We start from the raw sequence: 21,810 nt of genomic DNA, 5'->3' as shown, positions 1-21,810 counted from the left end.
TGCGGTTCCAATAACGATACATATATTTTTTATTTTACCAGGTCAGGCTGACTGAGCTGAAGTTATTTTTAACAAGCGACCTGGCCACAAATGATTGCTCAACGGAGTGGGCTTATCGTGTGGACATTCATAGCAGCCAAATACTCTTTAAGAGAACACGCCAATATACAGCAGGCGTCAGGATCGAACCCACGGGCCTCCTGCATACCAGGCGAGGTAGTTAACATCTTATTTTGTCTTTCAATAGTCTACAGTTTTATTTCAATCACATTTAAATTGACAATCTGGGTTATTGTGGCAGACCATCAATGAGTAAAACGTCAAGAACACCCAAACGACGTATTCCCTCAAATGCTTGAAGCTGTTTAATAAGTACAGAATATTTACACACGTTAAAAGAATCATATAAATACCGAAAATGGTGATTGCAAGTCATACATTACCATTAATAAACGTATATGGTACTGTCCCTGCAGATTCATGGCAAGAAAATTGGTCTTTGATTATTACCAAAACCCTTAACTATAACCCCTAACTCCCAACTGAAACTTTGGCCTAAACCTTAAGTATAACCTTAATTCCCAACACTAACCCCTAAAACTAGGGTTAAAGATGTGCATTCAGTTTCAAGGTGGATTTGTTTAATCTGGCGAGACCAGGATGAGTCTCATTTGCAAGCGTGACCTGGAGCAAGGCATCATTCTCCTAATAATGGGGAATGAATATGGTGTAAAATCTCATTTAAACACATAGGCTTTTGCGACCAATATCTATAATAGAGGGGGGGGGGGGGGGTTGGGGCTAGATCGTGTAATTTCATTCTAACCCAAAAAAAATATGAAAAAAATCCCATTTATTTCATTTGTGGTTAACTTTAGAATTTGGCAAATTTTGGACCTTGGCGCCAGCACACAATGGCTTCCTCTTGCCAATGACATCAGGGGATCTTTAACGTCCAACGTGAAACAGATGGCATGTAGTAGTCCAGTATTCTGGTTATTACACCCACGGTAATATGCCTCAGCATCTTAAAGCGCCTTATGTAAAAAAGAAAAATCGAATTTCAACCATTCTATTCCATTGCCCTGTGGCAGTCTGGGAGAGATCAAACATTACATCAACAACGTGTGTATTATTGTGCCCCTGATGTAAGACATCTCAGAGCGCAGTTGTTTTAGTCTAGGGGACCCCAAGCGGCAACTGTCCCCACGCAGCACGTGTACGTTTGATGAACTTGTTTCACACCGTACATAGCCAACCGTGCTGATCGGAGGTGCAGCACCAGCCTGCAAATGGGTATTGTCCACCAGTCGTGTTTGTTTTTGTGCTGCCCTTTGTTAATTTCACTGCTATTTTCCTGATGAAACCCCAACACACTAAACCCTAACCCCAAACAACACTAAACCTGAACCAAAAACCAAGGAAGGTCTGTCATTGGACGAAAACCTGCAGGGACAACTGTGCCACTCAATTTATTTCACCCGCAATCTACAGAGACGGAAGGTAGTCCTCTACCTTAATAAAATACACAATCATATCACCGACAAAATGTACATGTAATCGTTTAAATAAAAAAAAACCCAGTGTACTTGCAAAATAAGTCCATTCACCAAATTTGTTACATTTTATACAGTAGTTCCATTAGTCCATTAACCTGAGCTGTAGCAGTAGGAAACACACACACAATTCACGTGCGCGTACGATTCACTCGACACTTGCATACGGTACTCAAAAAAATCCACGCACGCATGAGTCCTCGTCACGTTATGCAAAATAAATATCTTGTAGAATGTACGTAAATGATCAATGTGCAGTGATTTCCTCTCGTGCATCACAATCACCCGCCCCCCGCCCACTTAACAGATGCAAGGTTAAAAGTCAGAGGTTATACAAAAAAGAAAAAGACACCGTTCCCTGTATGTGCAACTTGTAGATACCAATAATCGCACGTCCATAGCAGCCAACAGAGAGATGTGCGGTGAAGTCGCGACTGTAATTCGCACGGTCACTTGTCGCACGCCGAATGACCAACAACGCCAGGAAAAGCACCCGATCTCATCGGAGCTTAGAAGCTAAGCGTGCCCTGGCCTGGCCGGTGCTTGGACAGGCGACCGCCACGCGCACCACAGCTTGTGTTAGGCTGTGGAGTTATGTGGTGGGCAGCACGGTGCGCCATTGCGCAGCTTTACTTCACTGCTCTCAAATACTCCCCCCTGCCTTCACCAACCCCTGCTGACCAGCATTGAAGCACGGTCAAACAAACTCCACAAGCCCGCATGGCGCGTTGATGCCTTCATCCAGCAGTGCATTGACACAGGACGGTAGAATGTACCAAACCTGTTGCACACATTTACGCGAGGCCACAACCTCGCCCAAAATCATCTGAAACTACCAATTTTCTTGGGAGGCTCCGCCAGGGCATAGTTGTGGGGGCTGGAACCCCTTCCTGGCATCGACATAAGAGTGGGCTTCACTCTTTCCGACACTGGGCCTCACCCAATGCTCATAGGCCTCGCCTACTCTTCTCTGTCGACCCTGCCCACTACTCTGCACGTATCATCACAAGTCCAGTACAAGGGGCAGAACATTCTAAACCCGCAGACAAAATCCCCATTTACACACAAGCGTCTGGAGGACACCAGGACAGCTTTTCTGATTTTGAGGAGAGTGTCCCTGCCAAATCAGAAGGTCTGGTGACATTACATAAACCCCTTGGATCAGGCACCAATTTGGAGCTACTTAGCAATCGGCTAACCTTACAAACCCTGCCGGTCCACGTCACGGCACGATGGCACGTTTGTCAGCGGCAAACACCTCGGACAGTTGTAAACATAACGCAGGAAGCCAACGCGAATGTTTCCACAGCCCGTGCGATATAGACTGAATCGATCCCAATACGGTAAGTCCACATTAAACCGTCAAATTGCATTGCATCATTGCATCAGCATTGCGACAACATCAAAAACACACAACCGACATGTCCTCTGATGGTCTAAATGTACAGCAGCCAAGGTTTGTTTTGCCTCTTCGGCCAGTGGTAGCCAGCGATTGGCCAAAATTGGGTAGCTGTATTCTCGGAGTGGAATGATTAATCCGTTCCCTGCGATTGGACGAATTGTCACGATTCTGGGTCGTGATTCAATAGTCAATTAGTATTTGTAGCACCTCTTTACATCAGAGAACAGCTCTCACCGAAGTGAGTACCACAGAAGCGGACTTTCCAACCTGCTGTGCCACAAAGAGTGGTGCTAATCGCATGACAGTAAAACCAAAACATTTAATTCTTAGAGTTGGAATTGATCCAAATTAGGTGCAAAAATAATTTAGAGTCTTGGTGACCATTAATGCACCGGGCCACCATTTTAACAAAGCATTGAATGGCAGCGCGTCTAGTGGATTTGGTGGCAATTAAAAAAACATTTACCCTTGCACAATTCAACGCATGTTTCGTGAACTTGAGAACCCATACGGACGAGTATCGATGTTGATCGCAAGCACTACCAAGGATAAAACTGCCGTAGAGTTGCCTCGTTTCCCATCTGCAGCCTAAATTTTAAAAAATGCCAGTCGCGTCTCTTGCATTGGGTGGCCATCACAAGGCTGCGCGTCAACGCTTTGACAAGGCGCACTGCAACGCGATCTCGCTGAGCGGCGGAAAAATATCTTGCGACCGCTTAATAAAAAAAACAACGCAGGCTCCGAATGAGTAAGCGGGTCACCGTCTGTGCTACAAGGGACACACGCTGTTGACGTTGAGCAGCACTGGCTCGAGAGGCTGGGTGTCGTCCGGCTCGTCGATGCACAGGCGGTAGCCGCAGCCCTTGCGCTGCACCTTCTGCAGCGGCGTGACGCGCCGGCCGCGCGGCGGCAGCAGGAAGGAGAGCGAGCCGGCGATGAGCATGTGCCAGAGCGAGTGCGTGTAGTAGTAGTTCTTGTCCGTCTCCACCACCACGTAGAGCATCACGGCCGTCAGCGCGATGACGGTGCCCGGCAGCAGGAAGAAAACCCACCGACGCCACGACGGCGGGTAGCAGTGCCGGCGCCGCACCATCCGCACCGCCTGCGCGCGGGCGCAACAACGCAAACACAAGAGCCGCATTACACCACACGCAACCTGCCAATCAACTGCGGTGTACCCACCTATACCACTGGGTAGACAGAGGTGGTGGGACATGGGGGGGGGGGAAATTTAGTAAATTAGTTTCAAATGCCATGCCAGGAGATCGAACAGAACCGGTGACTCCCGGATTGGAAAGTTCCCGTGGGGTAAAGATTCCGCCGTGGGGTGCGCACGCTCTCGTGGTGGTGTGGCTGGCTGTGGTTGCTGCACGGTGGCGGTGCGGTGCCTTGCCCAAGCGATGGCCAGCAACACGAGGGCGAAGAGCGTCGGCCCCAGCAGGTTCCACAGTCCGTGTCGGTCCATTTGCACCACCATGGCGAGCACGAGCGCTCCGAGCAAATAAAGCACCTGCGGCGGCAACGCATCAACGTCACAAGGCAGCGGGTGGCCAACATGTGGATCGCGATCAAAATCAGAACAAACACTAACATAGGCAGACAACATTCATTAGGGCTGATGGAAAATAACAATCTGCGAATAGGAATTCGTACGTAAAAAAATACGAATTTCTACCGAGAGATGACGCTAGTACATTATTGGGTAGAGGAGGGTGTACGACACAACATTTTATTTTCGTGATCTGACCAAACCAAAAGCCATTTCGATTTAAAGCTTTCGTGACTGCAGGGATTCATCTGAATGATTCAGAACAGGTCTGTCGGAAAGACAGCGTCTGAATGATTCAGACGCTGTCTTTCCGACAGACCTGTTCTTCACCTGAGGACGGCTGCTTGCGTTGTGGCCAAAACGTCGTGAGAATAATTTTATTATGTTTGATTTTTATTATTTTATTATTTCCCTTCTACGTGACTTTATCGAAAGAACCAAGAAGACAAAAGCCATTTGTTGAGTGGTGAATGTGGCCACCCACAGGAGGCGACAGGCTGACGTTGCGGCGAGCGTGTTGGCCTAGTTCCCGGGTACGAACCTCTTTGGCAACGGTCTGCAGGCGAGCCATGCAGATGAGGGTGACCCAGACGCACATGAGGGAGCCGAAGAAATCGCAGTACTGCAGCACGTCGTACTCCATGATGCACAGCACGGTCACCCCGGGCTGGTCGCAGGCGTGGTAAAACTGCAAGCAACACAAGAGATCCCCCGTGAAGCCTACATCGACTGTTGGGGCGGCAAGAGCTGGTTAGAGAGTAGTAGCTGCTGATGTTTAGACACCATCGCAACAGGTAGTCATTTAACTGGCCCAAGACCAGTTAAAATATTCGCCACTGTTATTTGATCGTGGGCGGGAATCGAACTCAGGTCACCAAATTGGTAGTGCAGCGCGCTAATCGCTCTGTCTCTGCCTCCCCATGCCCAAACACACGTATAATTCACAGTGCATTATAGTAATAGGTTTTTACCCTTTCAACTGGTACAAAAACTGACACCTTTATACAAGGGGTCATGTTTGCAATAACCACAACACAAGCAGTCAAAATGCAAACAAAAAGAAACAACTCTGATAATGATATGCACTGTCCTTGAAGTTAATTGGTCCACACCCGAGACAGTTTTTCTTAGAGCCTAGTCTCCATTGGTGTTGGACCAGATGACGCCAAATCAACATGCGGATTTTTCAACTCACACAGTAACAAGGTAATACCATAGTTTCCACCCTATGACAGAACCAATAAAGATCAAGTGACACGTGAGCTCGAGTGACAAGTTGGTTTGATTGGCTCTATCGGGTACAGATGAAAGTCGGCATTATACCTCCACGGTCTCGCCCAAGAAGTAACGAATTATAAATCAAAACGTTGGTCGTAAAAAAAGCCGACGTACAAAGCTAAAATAATGCCGTTTACATCTACGAAGGACGCCGTACATTCCTCACCTGCGGGTATTTTTACACAAGACAGCACAAGTCGAGGCATGCGCAGGGCATGCAGCTTCAGTGATTTATATTTTGCCTGTAAACAATTTACCCACCACAGTGGTTTGTTAAATTACGACGATTTGGAACTGAGATTAGATTCATGAACGGGTTATTTGTCATCTCCGTTTGTAGCATTTCTCATTTCCTCCCCCCCTCCTCATTTTGCCATCTACAGCCAATTCAATCACTTGTCAAGCACGATTCACGGTCACGATTCAATTCAAGAATCATCAGCACGTTTGGCTATGTACGGCGCGAAAGTAGCTCAACATACTTCCATACATTAATTTACTTTCATACGTGGGCTTCCGTGACCAATATCATGAATGATAATTTGTTTCTTTGAACGTGTAGTGTATAATGCTAATTTTCAACGAGGCCCTCCGTCACCCACCCGACAGAGCAAATCAAATCAAGCCGTCACGTGGGTAAACATGCCAACTGCCTTGGTTTATCAACAAACCGGTGGAGAGATGAAAAACGAGGAACGTTTTTTTAAAATATATTTTTTTACGTGTGTTTTACGTTTCGCTGGAAATTACAGCCGGCATCATCAGGTGTTGAGAAAAGCTCAGCTCTCGTGTGAGTGAGCTTCGCGGATGATCATTCTTTTCTTTCACGTGAGAGCATGTCCCCAAAGCATTCAATATATTAACTCTGAATCTAATTACAATGCACGTGATGATTCGCCAACTAGCTATTTGACAAAAAGCCACAATTTGGGATTGTGATTACATACAATAATGTGTTTTTCTAGTCATCACATTTGTATTGTTTTTATTCTTTCTCATGTGTAAAGTGTTGTCCTCCATTAGGCTTGATTGAATAGGGGTGTACAGATTCAATTAATTGTTGCTTATTCGAGCAGCGATTCATTATCTAGTCACAGAATGACCCCTGTGACTGCAGGTGGTAATGTCGACTCGTGAAAGAAAATATTTGCAAACTGAAAAACAACCATACTGCCAACAACACCTCAAGTAGGAATCGATCCCCAAAGATTCTTCGACTGTCACTTCCGAAGCTCGTGATACACGCGTTGAATCACGAGTGTAAGAATCGAGTGTTTTTGGATCTGTCTACATTTTGTAGTTCGACTCGGCCTAAAATGAGTACCTGGTGCGATGTGTAAACATCAGCACTCGGGCACGGTGCTAGCCACTCAACTCAGCACCTTGTGCGCTCTACGGGCCTTCATATGGGCTTGCGAACAGCCCTTGCCCCAAAAGTCTGTTAAGGCTAAACGGGGGATCTTTGTCTTTTTTTATTGTGTACGCGCAATGGGTTCACGAGACCCCCTGTAGCCATTGGAGGAGCTACATTCACGAGATTGTTGAACAGAGATTCGAGTCTTCAAAGCAAATGTAGTCCCCCGAATTACTACGATTCGTCAGAATCACCGAGGAAGGTGAGTGGACGAGTAGCGTTGACTTTGCGGAGGGAATAAAAACCGGGAAATATCATGGGAAGATGATTATCTCAATATCAGAAGAGGAGAGGAACGGTATGTGAATGTATTGCATTGGGTGGTATTATTATTATGAAGACTTACAGATTTCCCAGGAAAAGCTACTCGGCAAAGGTCAAACCTGGAAAAACCAGGACAGGTGGCAACCCGAACGGCGAACGAGTGAAATCGTTCCACCCATACTGCACCGCGGGCGTAGCAAGGCAACGCATGATGGCACAACCCGTGGCGTATACAAACGACGAGTCAGCCTCAGCAGGCGCAAGCCCGCACGGCGCGACCTCACCGTGGAGAAGAACATGGTGTAGGTGTAGACGGAGGCTTCCATGAGGAGGTGGTTACGCAAGGCGATGACGATGGGCGGGATGAAGAGAAGGTTGCTGAACGTGAGCAGAATCACGTGGATCATCTGCTCCCCGTAGGACAGAGCGTTGCTGCCATCCGTGCAGCCCCAGCCATCCCAATCTGCACACAACAACAGCAGCAGCAGAAGCCGCCATTCGCCACTTAGTGATGGCGATTTCACCATACCGCTTGTGCCAGGCTAGGTGCACTTTGAGGCCACTTCCAAGTGTGGTTAGGCTCGCAGTAAGGATGTCACAGGCCCGATCCCAGGTGACATGGGCTAACTTACTGAGATGACTGGAAGATGCACCGCCTGTGCTCCCCAGTGACAGTGGGCACATGCACACAAGCAGGACAAATGCAAAGATCCGGCGTATAGCCATACAGACTGTTGGGGTAGGTACTGCGAGTGAGCAACATCTATGCACAGCCAAAACAAAGAAAAATGTCACGTGGTGTGCAAGCGTCGAACGTGACAATTATCACCGTTTCGACTCGCCAAGCAGTCGCGAGCCGGCGGACGATTCTCACGAACCAAATTTAGCGACCAGGAACGCGAAGTTCCTGCTTGAAACGACGTCAAGCAATACTCAGGAAATGGTCAGAATAGAATCCAGGCAGCCGGTGCGTCGAGTGCTCACCGGCGCGGCAGCGACAGGCAGCCAGCATGTAGGAGTAGGAGCGCAAGAGGTGGCACTCCCCGTACGTCCCGCAGCTGTCGATGCACGGCGACAGGAACATGCGGAGGCTGACCTGTGCGCTCGTGTTGGCGCACTCCGCCAGGGAGCTGACAACAAAGACGCGGGGGTTAGGGGGGGGAGGCGTTGGAGCGCGCGATGTACAAGGCAGGCGCGCGCGCGTGCACACACAACGTGACTATAATGATCACACGGCCAAGTGTGTTTGGCGTCACACAGCTCGTACGCAAACACACGGAGGGACACAGAGACACACACACAGCACAGAAACACAAGCAAATTCACACAGCTACAACAGTTGCCACTAAGAGACGGCGCCTGCACCGCATCACTTGTGCCAGGCTAGGTGCACTGTGAGGCCACGTGACGTGTGGAAGACTCGCTGCTGTCAGGACATCACAGGCCAGACCCAGGCGTTGTGGGTTAACTGACTGCAAGATGTACCACCTGAGCTCCCCACTGTATGTATGTTGAACTTCTTTTGTGTCGTGCGTAGCCAACCGTGTTAATCGGAGGTGCGGATGACTGTGTCACTCACAGACGCACAAACATTCATACAAACATAGACAAAGACCCCCCCAATATAACCTTAAGAGACTGTTGGGGCAAGTGCTGTTAGCGAGCACCTCTGAAGACCGGAGCGGCACAAGAGAGGGTGAGTGGCTAGCACCAAGCCAGACCGCCTTCGTCTCCCGAGTGGCGATGCATATGCACTGGACAAGGTACTAATTTAAGGCTGAGTCTACCTAGGGGAGGCCCAGGTCCTGTTCAAATAACACTGGTCAACACACTTTTTCTGGCATAAGGTATTTCAACGGGTTAAATGTAATTTTGGGGTGCTGATTCCAAATCTGGCATCAGTTTTTGTCTATCACATCAGGTATTTGAGATATGAAATATTGCATTTTCAATAAAAACTGCAGAAGAAAAATATTAAATAAATGTGGATATCTACATAAAATGATATTATAAAAACACTATCCTAAAATACAGCACCATATTTTAACACTAAAGCAGTCACTGACTCGCAACAACTTGCAATCAAAAGTGACAGTTAATTTCAGGTAAAATCAATGAAAATGGGGTATGCCGATAGCATAAAATGAGATGTGATAGAGCAAATCTGAGATCAGATTTGGAATCAGCACCCTGAAATTAGTCTAAAACAGCTGCAAAAGTCCAGGCCAGAAAAAAATGTATTTTTTTTGTTGACCAGTGTAATCGTCCCTGTTGTTGGCCATGAGCGGGAATCGAAATCGGGTTGCCGAGTTTGTAGCGCAGCGCACTAACCGCGACACTACCGCTCCCCACACAGACGTGCACACAGACGCGCACACACACACACACCAATACGACTGTGGGTGGCTGCCAGTGTCTCATGCGTACCTGTTTGTCCCGCAGAGGGTCCGCAGCGTCACGTACCAGCGCCCCGGCTGGGGAAAGGGCAGCAGCAGGCGAGCCCGTTCGGCTCCGGGCCGAACCCACACCAGGCTGCCCTCGGAGCTCACTGCAGCGCAGGCGGCGCACAAGCAACTCCGTGAGCACAGCACACGCACCGCTCAACCGCCACCGTCTGATCCACGTTCGGATAGATAGTTTGGGTTCGGCCACTTAGTTGGTAATGGTGGCCTCTCTATATGGGGTGCCACTGTGGCGAGATGTTAACTACCTCGACTGGTATACAGGAGGTCGTGGGTTTGAGCCCGACCCCGATGCCTGCTGTATATTTAGGGTTTGCATGTTCTCCCCGTGGTCGTGTGGATTTTTCTCTGGGTCTTCCGGTTTTCCCTTCTTATTAGAATCAACGTGGGTTTAGAGTATTTGGCTGCGCTAAATTTACACGTGACAAGCCACTTCGTTGAGCTATCAGTTGTGGCCAGGTCGCTTCTGAAAAAAAGCTACATAGCTCAGTGGTGGGCCTTACCTGGTAAAGGGTCCTTTCCCGAAACGTTGCCCATTGCACAGTTGTTATTTTTAAGGTAGTTGTGATATAGATGAAGGTATTGAGGGTTGTTTTTTGCTGTTAATTGTGCTTGTGGACCGCTGCCAACGCAGCAGCATCGCCAACAGACTTTTTTGGCAGTGAGGGTTAAATGAAAAGAACTTTGGCATAAAACTACTAAATGTAGTTTTTACCCAAATAAAAAAATGTATGTGGATCAAAGCATTGACTACAAAGACCTACATTTAAACCTCCACCCTCTGTGGGCGGATTACCTGGGTTGTGGATTAACCGTGCTCACGAATTGATTTTGTATATGTATTTGTATTATTTAGCAGCTGCTATTCGTTTGTTGTGGGTGAGTCAAGCGGTGTCCACGTGGCCGCAAACACGTAGCTGGCGAGCGGGTTAAATGGATTACGACGTGATAAATACAGATGCTACACTCCACGTCTTGGGAGGGTATCAGTGTGTGGCGTCGTGGTGATGACGCGTAGGGTGTCGGTGTGGCATCGCGGTGATGATGTGTAGGGTGAGTGTCGGTGCGTGGCGTCGTGGTGATGACGCGTAGGGTGTCGGTGTGGCATCGCGGTGATGATGTGTAGGGTGAGTGTCGGTGCGTGGCGTCGTGGTGATGACGCGTAGGGTGTCGGTGTGGCATCGCGGTGATGATGTGTAGGGTGAGTGTCGGTGCGTGGCGTCGTGGTGATGACGCGTAGGGTGTCGGTGTGGCGTCGTGGTGATGACGCGTAGGATGAGTGTTGGTGTGGCGTCGTGGTGATGACGCGTAGGGTGAGTGTCGGTTGCGGTGCTCACTGGTGCTGCACGCCAGGGTGGAGTTGAGTGAGACGAGCGGCACGTCCGGGTTCAGGCAGGCGAGCACCGTCACGTTGTGGCCTTGCACGGAGCTCTGTGCACACACACACACGTGGGCATGGGGGGGGCGGGGGTACACGTGTATGTCTATGACAAAGATCCCTCCGTATAGTCTAAAACAGGCTGTTGTGGAAAATTCTGTGAGTGTGCCTACCTATGAAAGCCGGCACGGCGCAAAAGCAGGTGGGGTGTTGTTAGCACCACGCCCGACCATTTTCGTATACCCAGTGCTGATGTTTACAAACTGTGCCAGGTACTCATTGAAGGCTGAGTTGACCTAGGTGAGACCCAAGACCAGTCCAGATATTCGTCACCGATGTTTGTCGTTACAGGAAATCGAACACCCCCGCCCAAGTCGTGGTGTCGAGGTGTTAACTTCCTCGCTTGGTGTGCAGGGGGTCGTGGGTTCGATCACGACCCTGAAGCATTTATATTTGGAGTTTGCATGTTCTCCCCGTGGTCGTGTGGATATTTCTCCGGGTCCTCCGGGTTTTCCCTCCACATTTAGAATCAACATGTGTTTAGAGTATCTGGATGCTATAAATGTCCACATGATAAGCCACTTCGTTGAGCTATCATTTGTGGGTGGGTCGCTTATGAAAAAAAAGACTATACAAGCCCAGTGGGCCATACCTGTTAAAATAAAAATAGTTTCGATTTAGTCTAGTCCCCGTGCACGAGTCGACAATTGCCGCTCCATCTCCCGCCGCCTCCGAAAAAAAAAAAAAACCTCCCATCTCACCATGTTGAGCGCGATCTCAAAGTTGAGCGTGGCTCCCCCGTCAAGAAGCGGCCCCAGCTGCAGGCTGAGCGTGACGGGCGAAGCGCTGGTCACCGTCACGTTGGGGCCGTAGAACACGAAGAACTGCGTCGACAGCGTGTTGAGGTCGTTGCGCAGCGTGGGCCGCACGGGCAGGCACAGTTCGGGGACGCCGGCGGGGGCGTCCATCCTCGCGCTCCAGTTTCCCGACAGGGACAGGTCCGCGTCGCGCTGGTACCCGCTGACGACGGGGCCATACTGGGAGCAGTCTGTGAGGAGGTTGTGGGGAGGGGGGTGGGGCGGGGTGGAATGGTGGTCAACTCTGACCCTCTACATTATCCGTTTAATGACCCGAGTTCCCGCGCAGATGGCGGGAAGAAGGTGCCGTACCCCGATGGCATAATCGACCCGCGTACTAACCAGGTTCAACTCAGCTTAGCTTCCGCTGCCAAACAAGACGTGGCGCGCACGCGCATGTATTCGGTACGATTCCGCTGTAGCGGCAAATGGCGGACGGGTGCGGACACCCCGCTCCACCACCCCACACCCCCCTTCCCCCGACGCGCGGGCGCACCTGTGACGAGCGCGGAGATGAGGAAGGTGACGTTGCCGTTTGTGGCGAGCTTCTCCACGGAGATGTAGTACCACACGCCCCACAGGGGCGACACGGAGAGCGAGCACTCGGCTCCTCCGCTCCTCGGGCAGTCCCGGGCGCTCGAGTTGCTCACCGGCGGGGCTTTGGGGCGGAGCTGAATTCTGAATTCGGGGTCGGGTTACAAAAACGGGCAAAAGAGATTTTGCGACGCGAAAGCGTGTTTGCAATTTAACTCATTTAAATTAGTTTACAGTATATATATACAGTAAAAGCTTTGATTGCGAGCATCATTCGTTCCGGAAACGTGTTTGGAATCCAAAGCACTTGTATATCAAAGCACTCGTATATCATATTCTTAGTTTTTTCGGTAAAGTCACGTAGGTAAAAAAATGAAATTAAAATTAATAAAAGTAATAATATAAAAAATTTTTATAATAATAAACCTCCTTTAATTTCTATTATTACTTTTATTAATTTTAATTTAATTATTTACCTACGTGACTTTACCGAAAAAACTAAGAGTATGAATCCTTGCAGTCACGAAAGCTTCAAATCTAGAATCACTCGTATATCAGTTGTGATCACGTGACGCTCGGAAGACAAAGCGTAAACACGTGCTACTCGTATTGCAAGACCTCGCTCGTTTATCAAATTAATATTTATTTAAAAATTTTGCTCGTCTTGCAAAACACTCGCAGACCAAGTTACTCGCAATCCAAGGTTTTACTGTGTATTCATCTATAGGTCTCCCACGTGTTTTCTGGTCGTTACCGAGCGGCATTGTTTGACGTTTCTCTCTTGCTTTGCCGGGCGGCTTCTTCAGTTGCACCAAACGACGCCACGCGGTACGACATCGGAGAGCCCGACAGCGCAGCCACGAATAGCGACGTAGCAGTGAAACGAATTTTGTCACTCCCCCCCCCTCCCCCTCCCGATTGAGTGATCGGTGCCACGTCACGAGATGAAAAACCAATTCGGAATTCTCACAACAGCGCTGGAATCTTTTCACGTGAAAAGAACGGCCCACGGGAGTGGGTATCGCAGAGTCGTTGCCTCTTGAGATTCCTTCAAGTGAGCTCTGATCCGCATGGTAGGGGGTTGCACTTTTTCATCCCACACTGCTCACAGAGAGTAATCTCTATCACACGACAGTCGATCCAATATTTTTAATATTCTGAGATGAAATTTGAACAAATTAATTGGAGATCATATTTTTTGGGGGGGGCGGGGGGGGTGTGACCAGGCTGAGACCATCATCTCACTCAACTTGAGAAGCGGGTCTGTAACCACAGGCAGTGGCTTAAACCTGGATTCGAACCCAGGCTCTCGGCGGTGCCGGCTCAACGCTCCAACCTCCGAGACACCCGGCCACCCACTCCGCCATTTCATCTTTGAAGCTTTGCATTTAAAAGAACCGTCAACGCTGAGCACAATCAGAGGCGAGTTTGCGTCGTGTTGACGCATCTCTTTACGCCCGCCCTACCTGACGGGACAGCTGGTAAGGGAGCCATTCCCCGCCTGGCTGCCAGCCACGGAACAGTTGGTGACGGAGAGAGTCAGGAGGGTGGAGAACTCTGGTACGTACACCCTGCAGAGACACGCGGTCACACCGCTAAACATAAGTGCATTGCGACACTGAACATAAATGTCACGCCTGATTGCAGGCAAATTATAGGTTTCATTTAGAGGACACGCCGCTACATCTGCGCCGTGCTCCCAATTGGACGATATTTTCCAAACCCAATCACCATTCAAAGACCCCTGACGTCATCACGTATTTGGAAACTAAAGGAAGGTTGAGCACGGTTAGTACTTGCGTGGGTGACTGCCCGGGAATAGCAGCCGCTGTAGGCTTGGGCTTCGAGGTGGTGAGATGGCCGCAGTTTTATGCGCATCCCTTTGACGTGCACGGTGCAATCACATGGGGTTCTCCGGTTGTTGTCTTCCCAAATTAATCCATTGGCCTCCCCCGCACTGTGATTCTGAGTCTCGAGTACGATCAAAGATAAGGATTAGCCGGAACGTGATGCTTTGGGAGGGAATATTTACGCGACTCGCCCACTGTGCGCTCTATCCGGCTGTGCCGATCTCTCAGTATAAACCCTCAGCGTGTGTGTGTGGGTTTTTTCCGAGTCCTCGCGTTTCTTCCCGCACGAGGCCAAACAGTTGAAGGAATTGGCCAACCATCTGAATTTGGCCCTCTTGAAAACAAGTCTCAAGCCTTAGTTATGAGGCTTTCATCATCAGTAAATAAAATGCATTATGGTTAGTCATTATTCTCAGTGGCTATGATCAATCAAACCACCTGGAATGCATTCCATCTCATCAGACAAACGCTTAGTGGTGAATGGCGGTTGTTGTTGTTGTTGTTACAGGCTGCCGTGGGGTTTTGTTGTGACCAAGAGGGAGAGACAGCGCAACATACTTCCGTTGCTGTTCTCTGTTCGATGTTTTAGCTTCACCATTCTTCGCTTAATGCGGCCCTTTTCAGGAACGCGTCCGTAACGTGTCAAACGCAGAGCCACCGTCACGAAAAACGAATCCACGTGGGGATCGAGCCACTCACTTGCTCAGCACACTGCTGTTGCCATTTAAAATTTCCAGCGGCAGGGGCGAGTGCGGGTAAAGGATGGGCAGCCCCGTGACGCGTTGCACAATCAGCTGTGGCTGAAACAAGTAGTGGCACTCGGCCGTGAGGCCCTGTGGGGTTCCACGCACACAAACAATACGCAGAATAAATACACACAGCAACAATAGTAACAACAACCCCAGCACAGAGTCTTACAATAGCCCCCCCATGCACAAATGCATACGAACTTCAGTGTTAAACAAGCGTGTAAGACTCCATTACAAGCCTGGACGTGTGCATTGTTTATCCCGTCTCGCCAAGAAATGCCTATCGACCGTCTCAGAAACTTGTGCTCGAATGCCATTAATTGATTTTCGGGCTGTTTAGTTCGGGTCCAAGCTCTCCGATTAACACAGTAAAAACAGATATCACCCCTGCCTCAAATACCCTTTTCTTTACACACAGAGATCCTCCATATAACCTTGACAGAATGTTGGAGCAAGTGCTGTTAGCGAGCACTTATGAAGGCCGGCACGGCACACGAGGGGGTGGGTGGCCAGCACCACGCCCGGCCGCCTTTGTCTCCCAAGTGGCGATGTTTACACACCGTACCAGCTACTCATTTTGAGACGGAGTTGACCGAGAGGAGGCCAAGGACCGGTTCAGATAATCGTCACTGGTGTTGGCCGCGAGCGGGAATTGCACTCGGGAGGCCGGGTTCGTAGCACAGCGTGCTAACCTCTACACTACACACATATACACTTATCTCTCTTCTCTTTTCAAGTGCGATTTCAAACTAAAACCTACCCTGCTAAAACAATACGCCTCTTGAATTCCTTCTCAGAGCCCACTGCATCAAAGTCCTCCACGCCAACTCAACCTTTTCTCAGGTCCCCCCCTCCGCACGTACCTTGACCGAAATCTTGCCGTCGTCACGCGGCAGATGGGCAGCCAGGAACCACGGGCCGGGCAGTGGGGCGGTGATGTTGAGGCTACCCGTGGTCTTGTTGGGCGACACCCAAGGCAACGTGAGGCTCAGCAGGCCGGGCACGAGCGTGTTGTCGGGAAAGCTGGTGTTGAGGGGGTTTACAACCGGAGGTGCCCCCGCCCGCAGGTACCTGCACGCAGCGCCACGCGCAAAAAAATTACACGCTGCAGTTGTAATCGAAGCGCCTCGGTATCACGCAGAGAGGCGGCCCAAGAAATGACTCAGTCGGTATAAACGCATGGGAATCATCGCCCACCTAGTGACTTAATCCCCGCTGGCTGGGCAGGCGCCAAGTCAACTTGTGCCACACAGGGGCGGACAGCTGCCACTGGGGGTTGTCGCCCTTTCAAAAGTGTTGAGTGGGAGCCGCGACGCAAGTCGTTTATCGTGCCCAATATGCCGGGGCGTCTTTGAGCGAGCGCTTAAAAAAAAAGTATCATTAATATTAACACGTCACATGCCACCTCAACTATTCCATTGCCCTGTGGGGGTCGAGCCTAAGGCAACTCCAGTGGCAATCACACCTCAAGAGGCACAAGGTCTGCGCAGCACAGGATTGCAAAATGAGTACAGTATATGCCAAAAAGGGGGCTTATGTTGCCAGGCGAGTTTTACAACCCGAATAATTTGGCAAGTTTGGGGCCATGACTCTGGCACACATCACCTACACTATAAAAAATTACTTGCCAACGATATTTAACATCCACTATAAAGCAGATACCACATGTTTTGTTAAAAATACACCAGCAGTATTATTTATTTTCCCAGGTAAGGCCCACTGAGCTATGCAACTCTTTTTCACAAGAGACCTGGCCACAAATAATGGTAGCTTAACGAAGTGGCTTATCACGAGGAAATGTATAGCAGCCAAATCCACGCTAAATGCACATTGATTCTAGATGTAGAGGGAAAAACCGGAGGACCCGGAAAAAAATCCACACGACCATTGGGAAAACATGCAAACTTCAAATATACAGCAAGTGTCAGGGTCGAAATAGAACCCATGACCTCCTGCATACCAGGCGGGGTAGTTAACATTTCACCATGTGGCGACCGCAGAGCTCAAACAAAGGGGGGCAGGGGGCATGGAAGTGAGAGGTGGCGTGCGATAGATTTTGCCAAGCTGTCTTCTGCTGCCCACAACGTGGCCCTGCAGCCTGTAACACCTGTTATGCACATAGGGCACCCATCAAAGCACAACCCAGGCTCAACCCTGCTTTGGCTTCCGAGAGTGGTCACGATCGGGCGCGTTCCAGTTATTTAGCAAAAGCCAGCGAACACACGGGGCTAAGAAAATCGAGGCACGTAATGATGCATCGATTAAAATGCATCAACATTGATTCCTATCCCTAAGATTAGGGGTTTAAAGTTACAACGAGTGATTCATCACTTGAAATAAATTCTTGTTCTCGTAATTGCGAACATCAACTCGTTGTGTGGGCGAAAATCAATACGAATAGTCAACATGACTCACAGTGCCGATTCAAATATTGATTTCGTTTTACATAAAGGTGAATGTCCAGGCCAGCCGTAAGCAGCAGAGATTACGTGAATACATTTACGTCTAATTGATACAAATGTATTCTTATTGTTAGGTTTTTTTTTTTTCGGTAAAGTCACGTAGGTAAAATTTTTTTATAAAAGTAAAATAAAATAAAAATCACGACGTTTCGGAGGCAACACAAGCTTCCGTCTTCAGGTGGAACCGTCACAGCCACGACAGCTGTATCAAGTAAATGAGAGATTACAAGAGCTACCACTCCGTATATATAATGGTTGGAGAGGGGAAGGGCCAAGTACGGCACACTTTTTATTAATATGGTAAGATGAGGCTTAAGACTAAGAATAGACTGCATAACAAAAGACTGAGCCTTTGCTATGGAGAGGTGCGGTTTGTGACTACGATTCTTACTTCCTGCGATTCGACGTGTGAACTGATGCAACGTTTTAACACCTCCATGAAGACAAACACACGATAACATTTACTACATTCTTGACTCCAACCACAAACCCATATATCAATGAATTCGAATCGCTCGGAGGAATGTGAAGGGTTATTTACAATACCGGCACTGCCGGTTTAAGGACACCAAGTTCCATCATAGCGAGAGGTGGTCCAAGCGACTCAAGAGGTCAGAGAGATGAGCAACCGCCGTGAACCTGTGTTCGAATACGGGCAGCCGCTTGCGATTAAACCGAGTTCTCAAGGCTCCGCGAGGCAATGGGTGTCAGCCCGACCACCAATGGCTGCACACACAACAACAAATGCAACTCAATTGCATTTGTAAGTGTGCCGAGTACTGACACACTTATATAACTACAATGCACACAACGGCATTGACAGAAGCGCATGATCTCGTTGATGGGATGGGGGGGGGGAACTCTGTATTTCTGCCAGTGCCGTTTTTACACAATCGGCATAACCACTGGCGAAGACGACAAAAAATTTAGTTTTTCAAGTGCGGAGATCACGTACACGAATATGTCATGGTCGGGGCAGTCTTGTCCCAGCCCTGCGCCTCTCTCTTTAAACGCCACCAGGTTCCAAAGCGCCAGCGTCGTGTCCTCGGGCAGCGAGAAGTGGAAGAGCTTCACGTTGGTGTAGAAGTGGTAAAAGGAGAGTTTCTCGGGACCTTGGGTGAAGTATTCAGTGACGACTCGCAATCCTGAGCGTGGGAGGGTGTCAGGGGGACAGAGAGTTGGGGAGAGGTGAGTCACGAAAACATTGTCCGTACACAGTCGCCATCGTCAATCCACTGCTGATGAACGACTCCCCACACCGTGCAGACTGTGGGGGTTGTTTGATTGTACTTCAGTGTGGGTTGATAACAACGGCCACGAGACAACACAAAAACAACACCCAGTCGCGTACACAACATCCAGCACACACACAAGACAACACCCGGCACCACACAACACCCAGAACCACCACGACACCCAGCACCACCACAACACCCAGCACCACCACAACAATCAGCACCACCACAACAGTCAGCACCACCACAACAATCAGCACCACCACAATACCCAGCACCACCACAAGAATCAGCACCACCACAACAACAGTCAGCACCACCACAACAATCAGCACCACCACAACAATCAGCACCACCACAATACCCAGCACCACCACAACAATCAGCACCACCACAACAACAGTCAGCACCACCACAACAGTCAGCACCACCACAAGTCAGCACCACCACAACAATCAGCACCACCACAACAATCAGCACCACCACGACAATCAGCACCACCACAACAATCAGCACCACCACAACAATCAGCACCACCACAACAATCAGCACCACCACAACAATCAGCACCACCACGACACCCAGCACCACCACAACAATCACCACCACCACAACAATCACCACCACCACGACAATCAGCACCACCACAACAATCAGCACCACCACAACAATCAGCACCACCACGACACCCAGCACCACCACAACAATCAGCACCACCACCACCACCACAACAATCAGCACCACCACAACAATCAGCACCACCACAACAATCAGCACCACCACGACACCCAGCACCACCACAACAATCACCACCACCACAACAATCAGCACCACCACAACAATCAGCACCACCACAACAATCAGCACCACCACAACAATCAGCACCACCACGACACCCAGCACCACCACAACAATCAGCACCACCACAACAATCAGCACCACCACAATACCCAGCACCACCACAACAATCAGCACCACCACAACAACAGTCAGTACCACCACAACAATCAGCACCACCACAACAATCAGCACCACCACAACAATCAGCACCACCACAATACCCAGCACCACCACAACAATCAGCACCACCACAACAACAGTCAGCACCACCACAACAATCAGCACCACCACAACAATCAGCACCACCACAATACCCAGCACCACCACAACAATCAGCACCACCACAACAATCAGCACCACCACAACAATCAGCACCACCACAACAATCAGCACCACCACGACACCCAGCACCACCACAACAATCACCACCACCACAACAATCACCACCACCACGACAATCAGCACCACCACAACAATCAGCACCACCACAACAATCAGCACCACCACCACAATACCCAGCACCACCACGACACCCAGCACCACCACAACAATCAGCACCACCACCACCACCACCACAACAATCAGCACCACCACAACAATCAGCACCACCACGACACCCAGCACCACCACAACAATCAGCACCACCACAACAATCACCACCACCACCACAACAATCAGCACCACCACAACAATCAGCACCACCACGACACCCAGCACCATCACAACAATCACCACCACCACAATACCCAGCACCACCACGACAATCAGCACCACCACAACAATCAGCACCACCACAACAATCAGCACCACCACGACACCCAGCACCACCACAACAATCAGCACCACCACCACCACCACAACAATCAGCACCACCACAACACCCAGCACCACCACCATAACAATCAGCACCGCACAACAAAATGACACGATGACAACACCCAGGCCCATATGTAACGCTAAGTATACGAGGCAACACCAGTCACCACACAACGCACAGACAGCACCACCACCACAACACCCAACGACCCCACCAACCTTTGTCTCCCCTCTGCCCCCCCCCCCAATCCACCCTTCGACCCCCTTCCATTCCCCGTCAGCCCTTTTGCCCGCGTCCCCGACCGGCCCATCTCCCCCCCCCACGCCACTGCCCTCACCTGAGCCGGCACGCAGGCACAGCGCGAGGCTCAGGACGAGGCCCAGGAAGAGCCTCGAGTCCATGGCCACTCGGAACGGTCGCGGCGGCGGTGGTGGTCGAGAGCTCACGGGGTCACTGGGCTACCTGGGCACTCCTCACTGATCGACGCACCACCACCTCCACCACCTCATCATCATCGTCGTCGTCCTCCTCTTCGTGCCGCCTGCCGCTTCGCGTTCCTCATCGCCCGGAAGCCGCACCTGCGCGTGACGTCACCGCGGCCGGCGCCGCCACGTGACCGTCGCGGGGTTGCCAATGGCAGCGCGGTGACGTCACGATCCCCTCCCCCATCCATCCCTTACCCCCCCCACCCCCCCTTACCCCACCCCTTACACCCCCCCACCCCTTACACCCCCCCACCCCTTACACCCCCCCCACCCCTTACACCCCCCCCCACCCCTTACACCCCCCCACCCCTTACACCCCCCACCCCTTACACCCCCCACCCCTTACACCCCCCCACCCCTTACACCCCCCACCCCTTACACCCCCCCCACCCCTTACACCCCCCCACCCCTTACACCCCCCCCACCCCTTACACCCCCCCCACCCCTTACACCCCCACCCCTTACACCCCCCCCCACCCCTTACACCCCCCACCCCTTACACCCCCCACCCCTTACACCCCCCCACCCCTTACACCCCCCCCACCCCTTACACCCCCCCACCCCTTACACCCCCCCCACCCCTTACACCCCCCCCCACCCCTTACACCCCCCCCACCCCTTACACCCCCCCACCCCTTACACCCCCCACCCCTTACACCCCCCCCACCCCTTACACCC

General features: G+C 50.4%; 1 protein-coding gene across 1 annotated transcript; it reads right to left on the bottom strand.

Moving 5' to 3' along the window:
* Positions 1–342: 342 nt before the first annotated feature.
* Positions 343–21,253, bottom strand: LOC144947639 (transmembrane protein 8B-like). Its single transcript, XM_078876873.1, has 14 exons — positions 20,985–21,253; positions 18,711–18,900; positions 16,157–16,364; positions 15,244–15,377; positions 14,161–14,265; positions 12,657–12,838; positions 12,065–12,351; positions 11,263–11,356; positions 9,891–10,011; positions 8,448–8,593; positions 7,748–7,926; positions 5,049–5,195; positions 4,352–4,468; positions 343–4,060 (listed from the first exon to the last, which is right to left on the bottom strand). The coding sequence occupies exons 1-14, from the start codon at positions 21,046–21,048 to the stop codon at positions 3,728–3,730; spliced, it is 2,307 nt and encodes a 768-aa protein (XP_078732999.1). The 5' UTR covers positions 21,049–21,253; the 3' UTR covers positions 343–3,727.
* Between the last annotated feature and the right edge of the window lie 557 nt (positions 21,254–21,810).

Source organism: Lampetra fluviatilis, chromosome 46 (assembly GCF_964198595.1).
Source record: "Lampetra fluviatilis chromosome 46, kcLamFluv1.1, whole genome shotgun sequence".
NCBI lineage: Eukaryota > Metazoa > Chordata > Hyperoartia > Petromyzontiformes > Petromyzontidae > Lampetra > Lampetra fluviatilis.
Note: the sequence above shows the minus strand (reverse complement) of the source record. Positions and strands in the feature narration are given on the sequence as shown.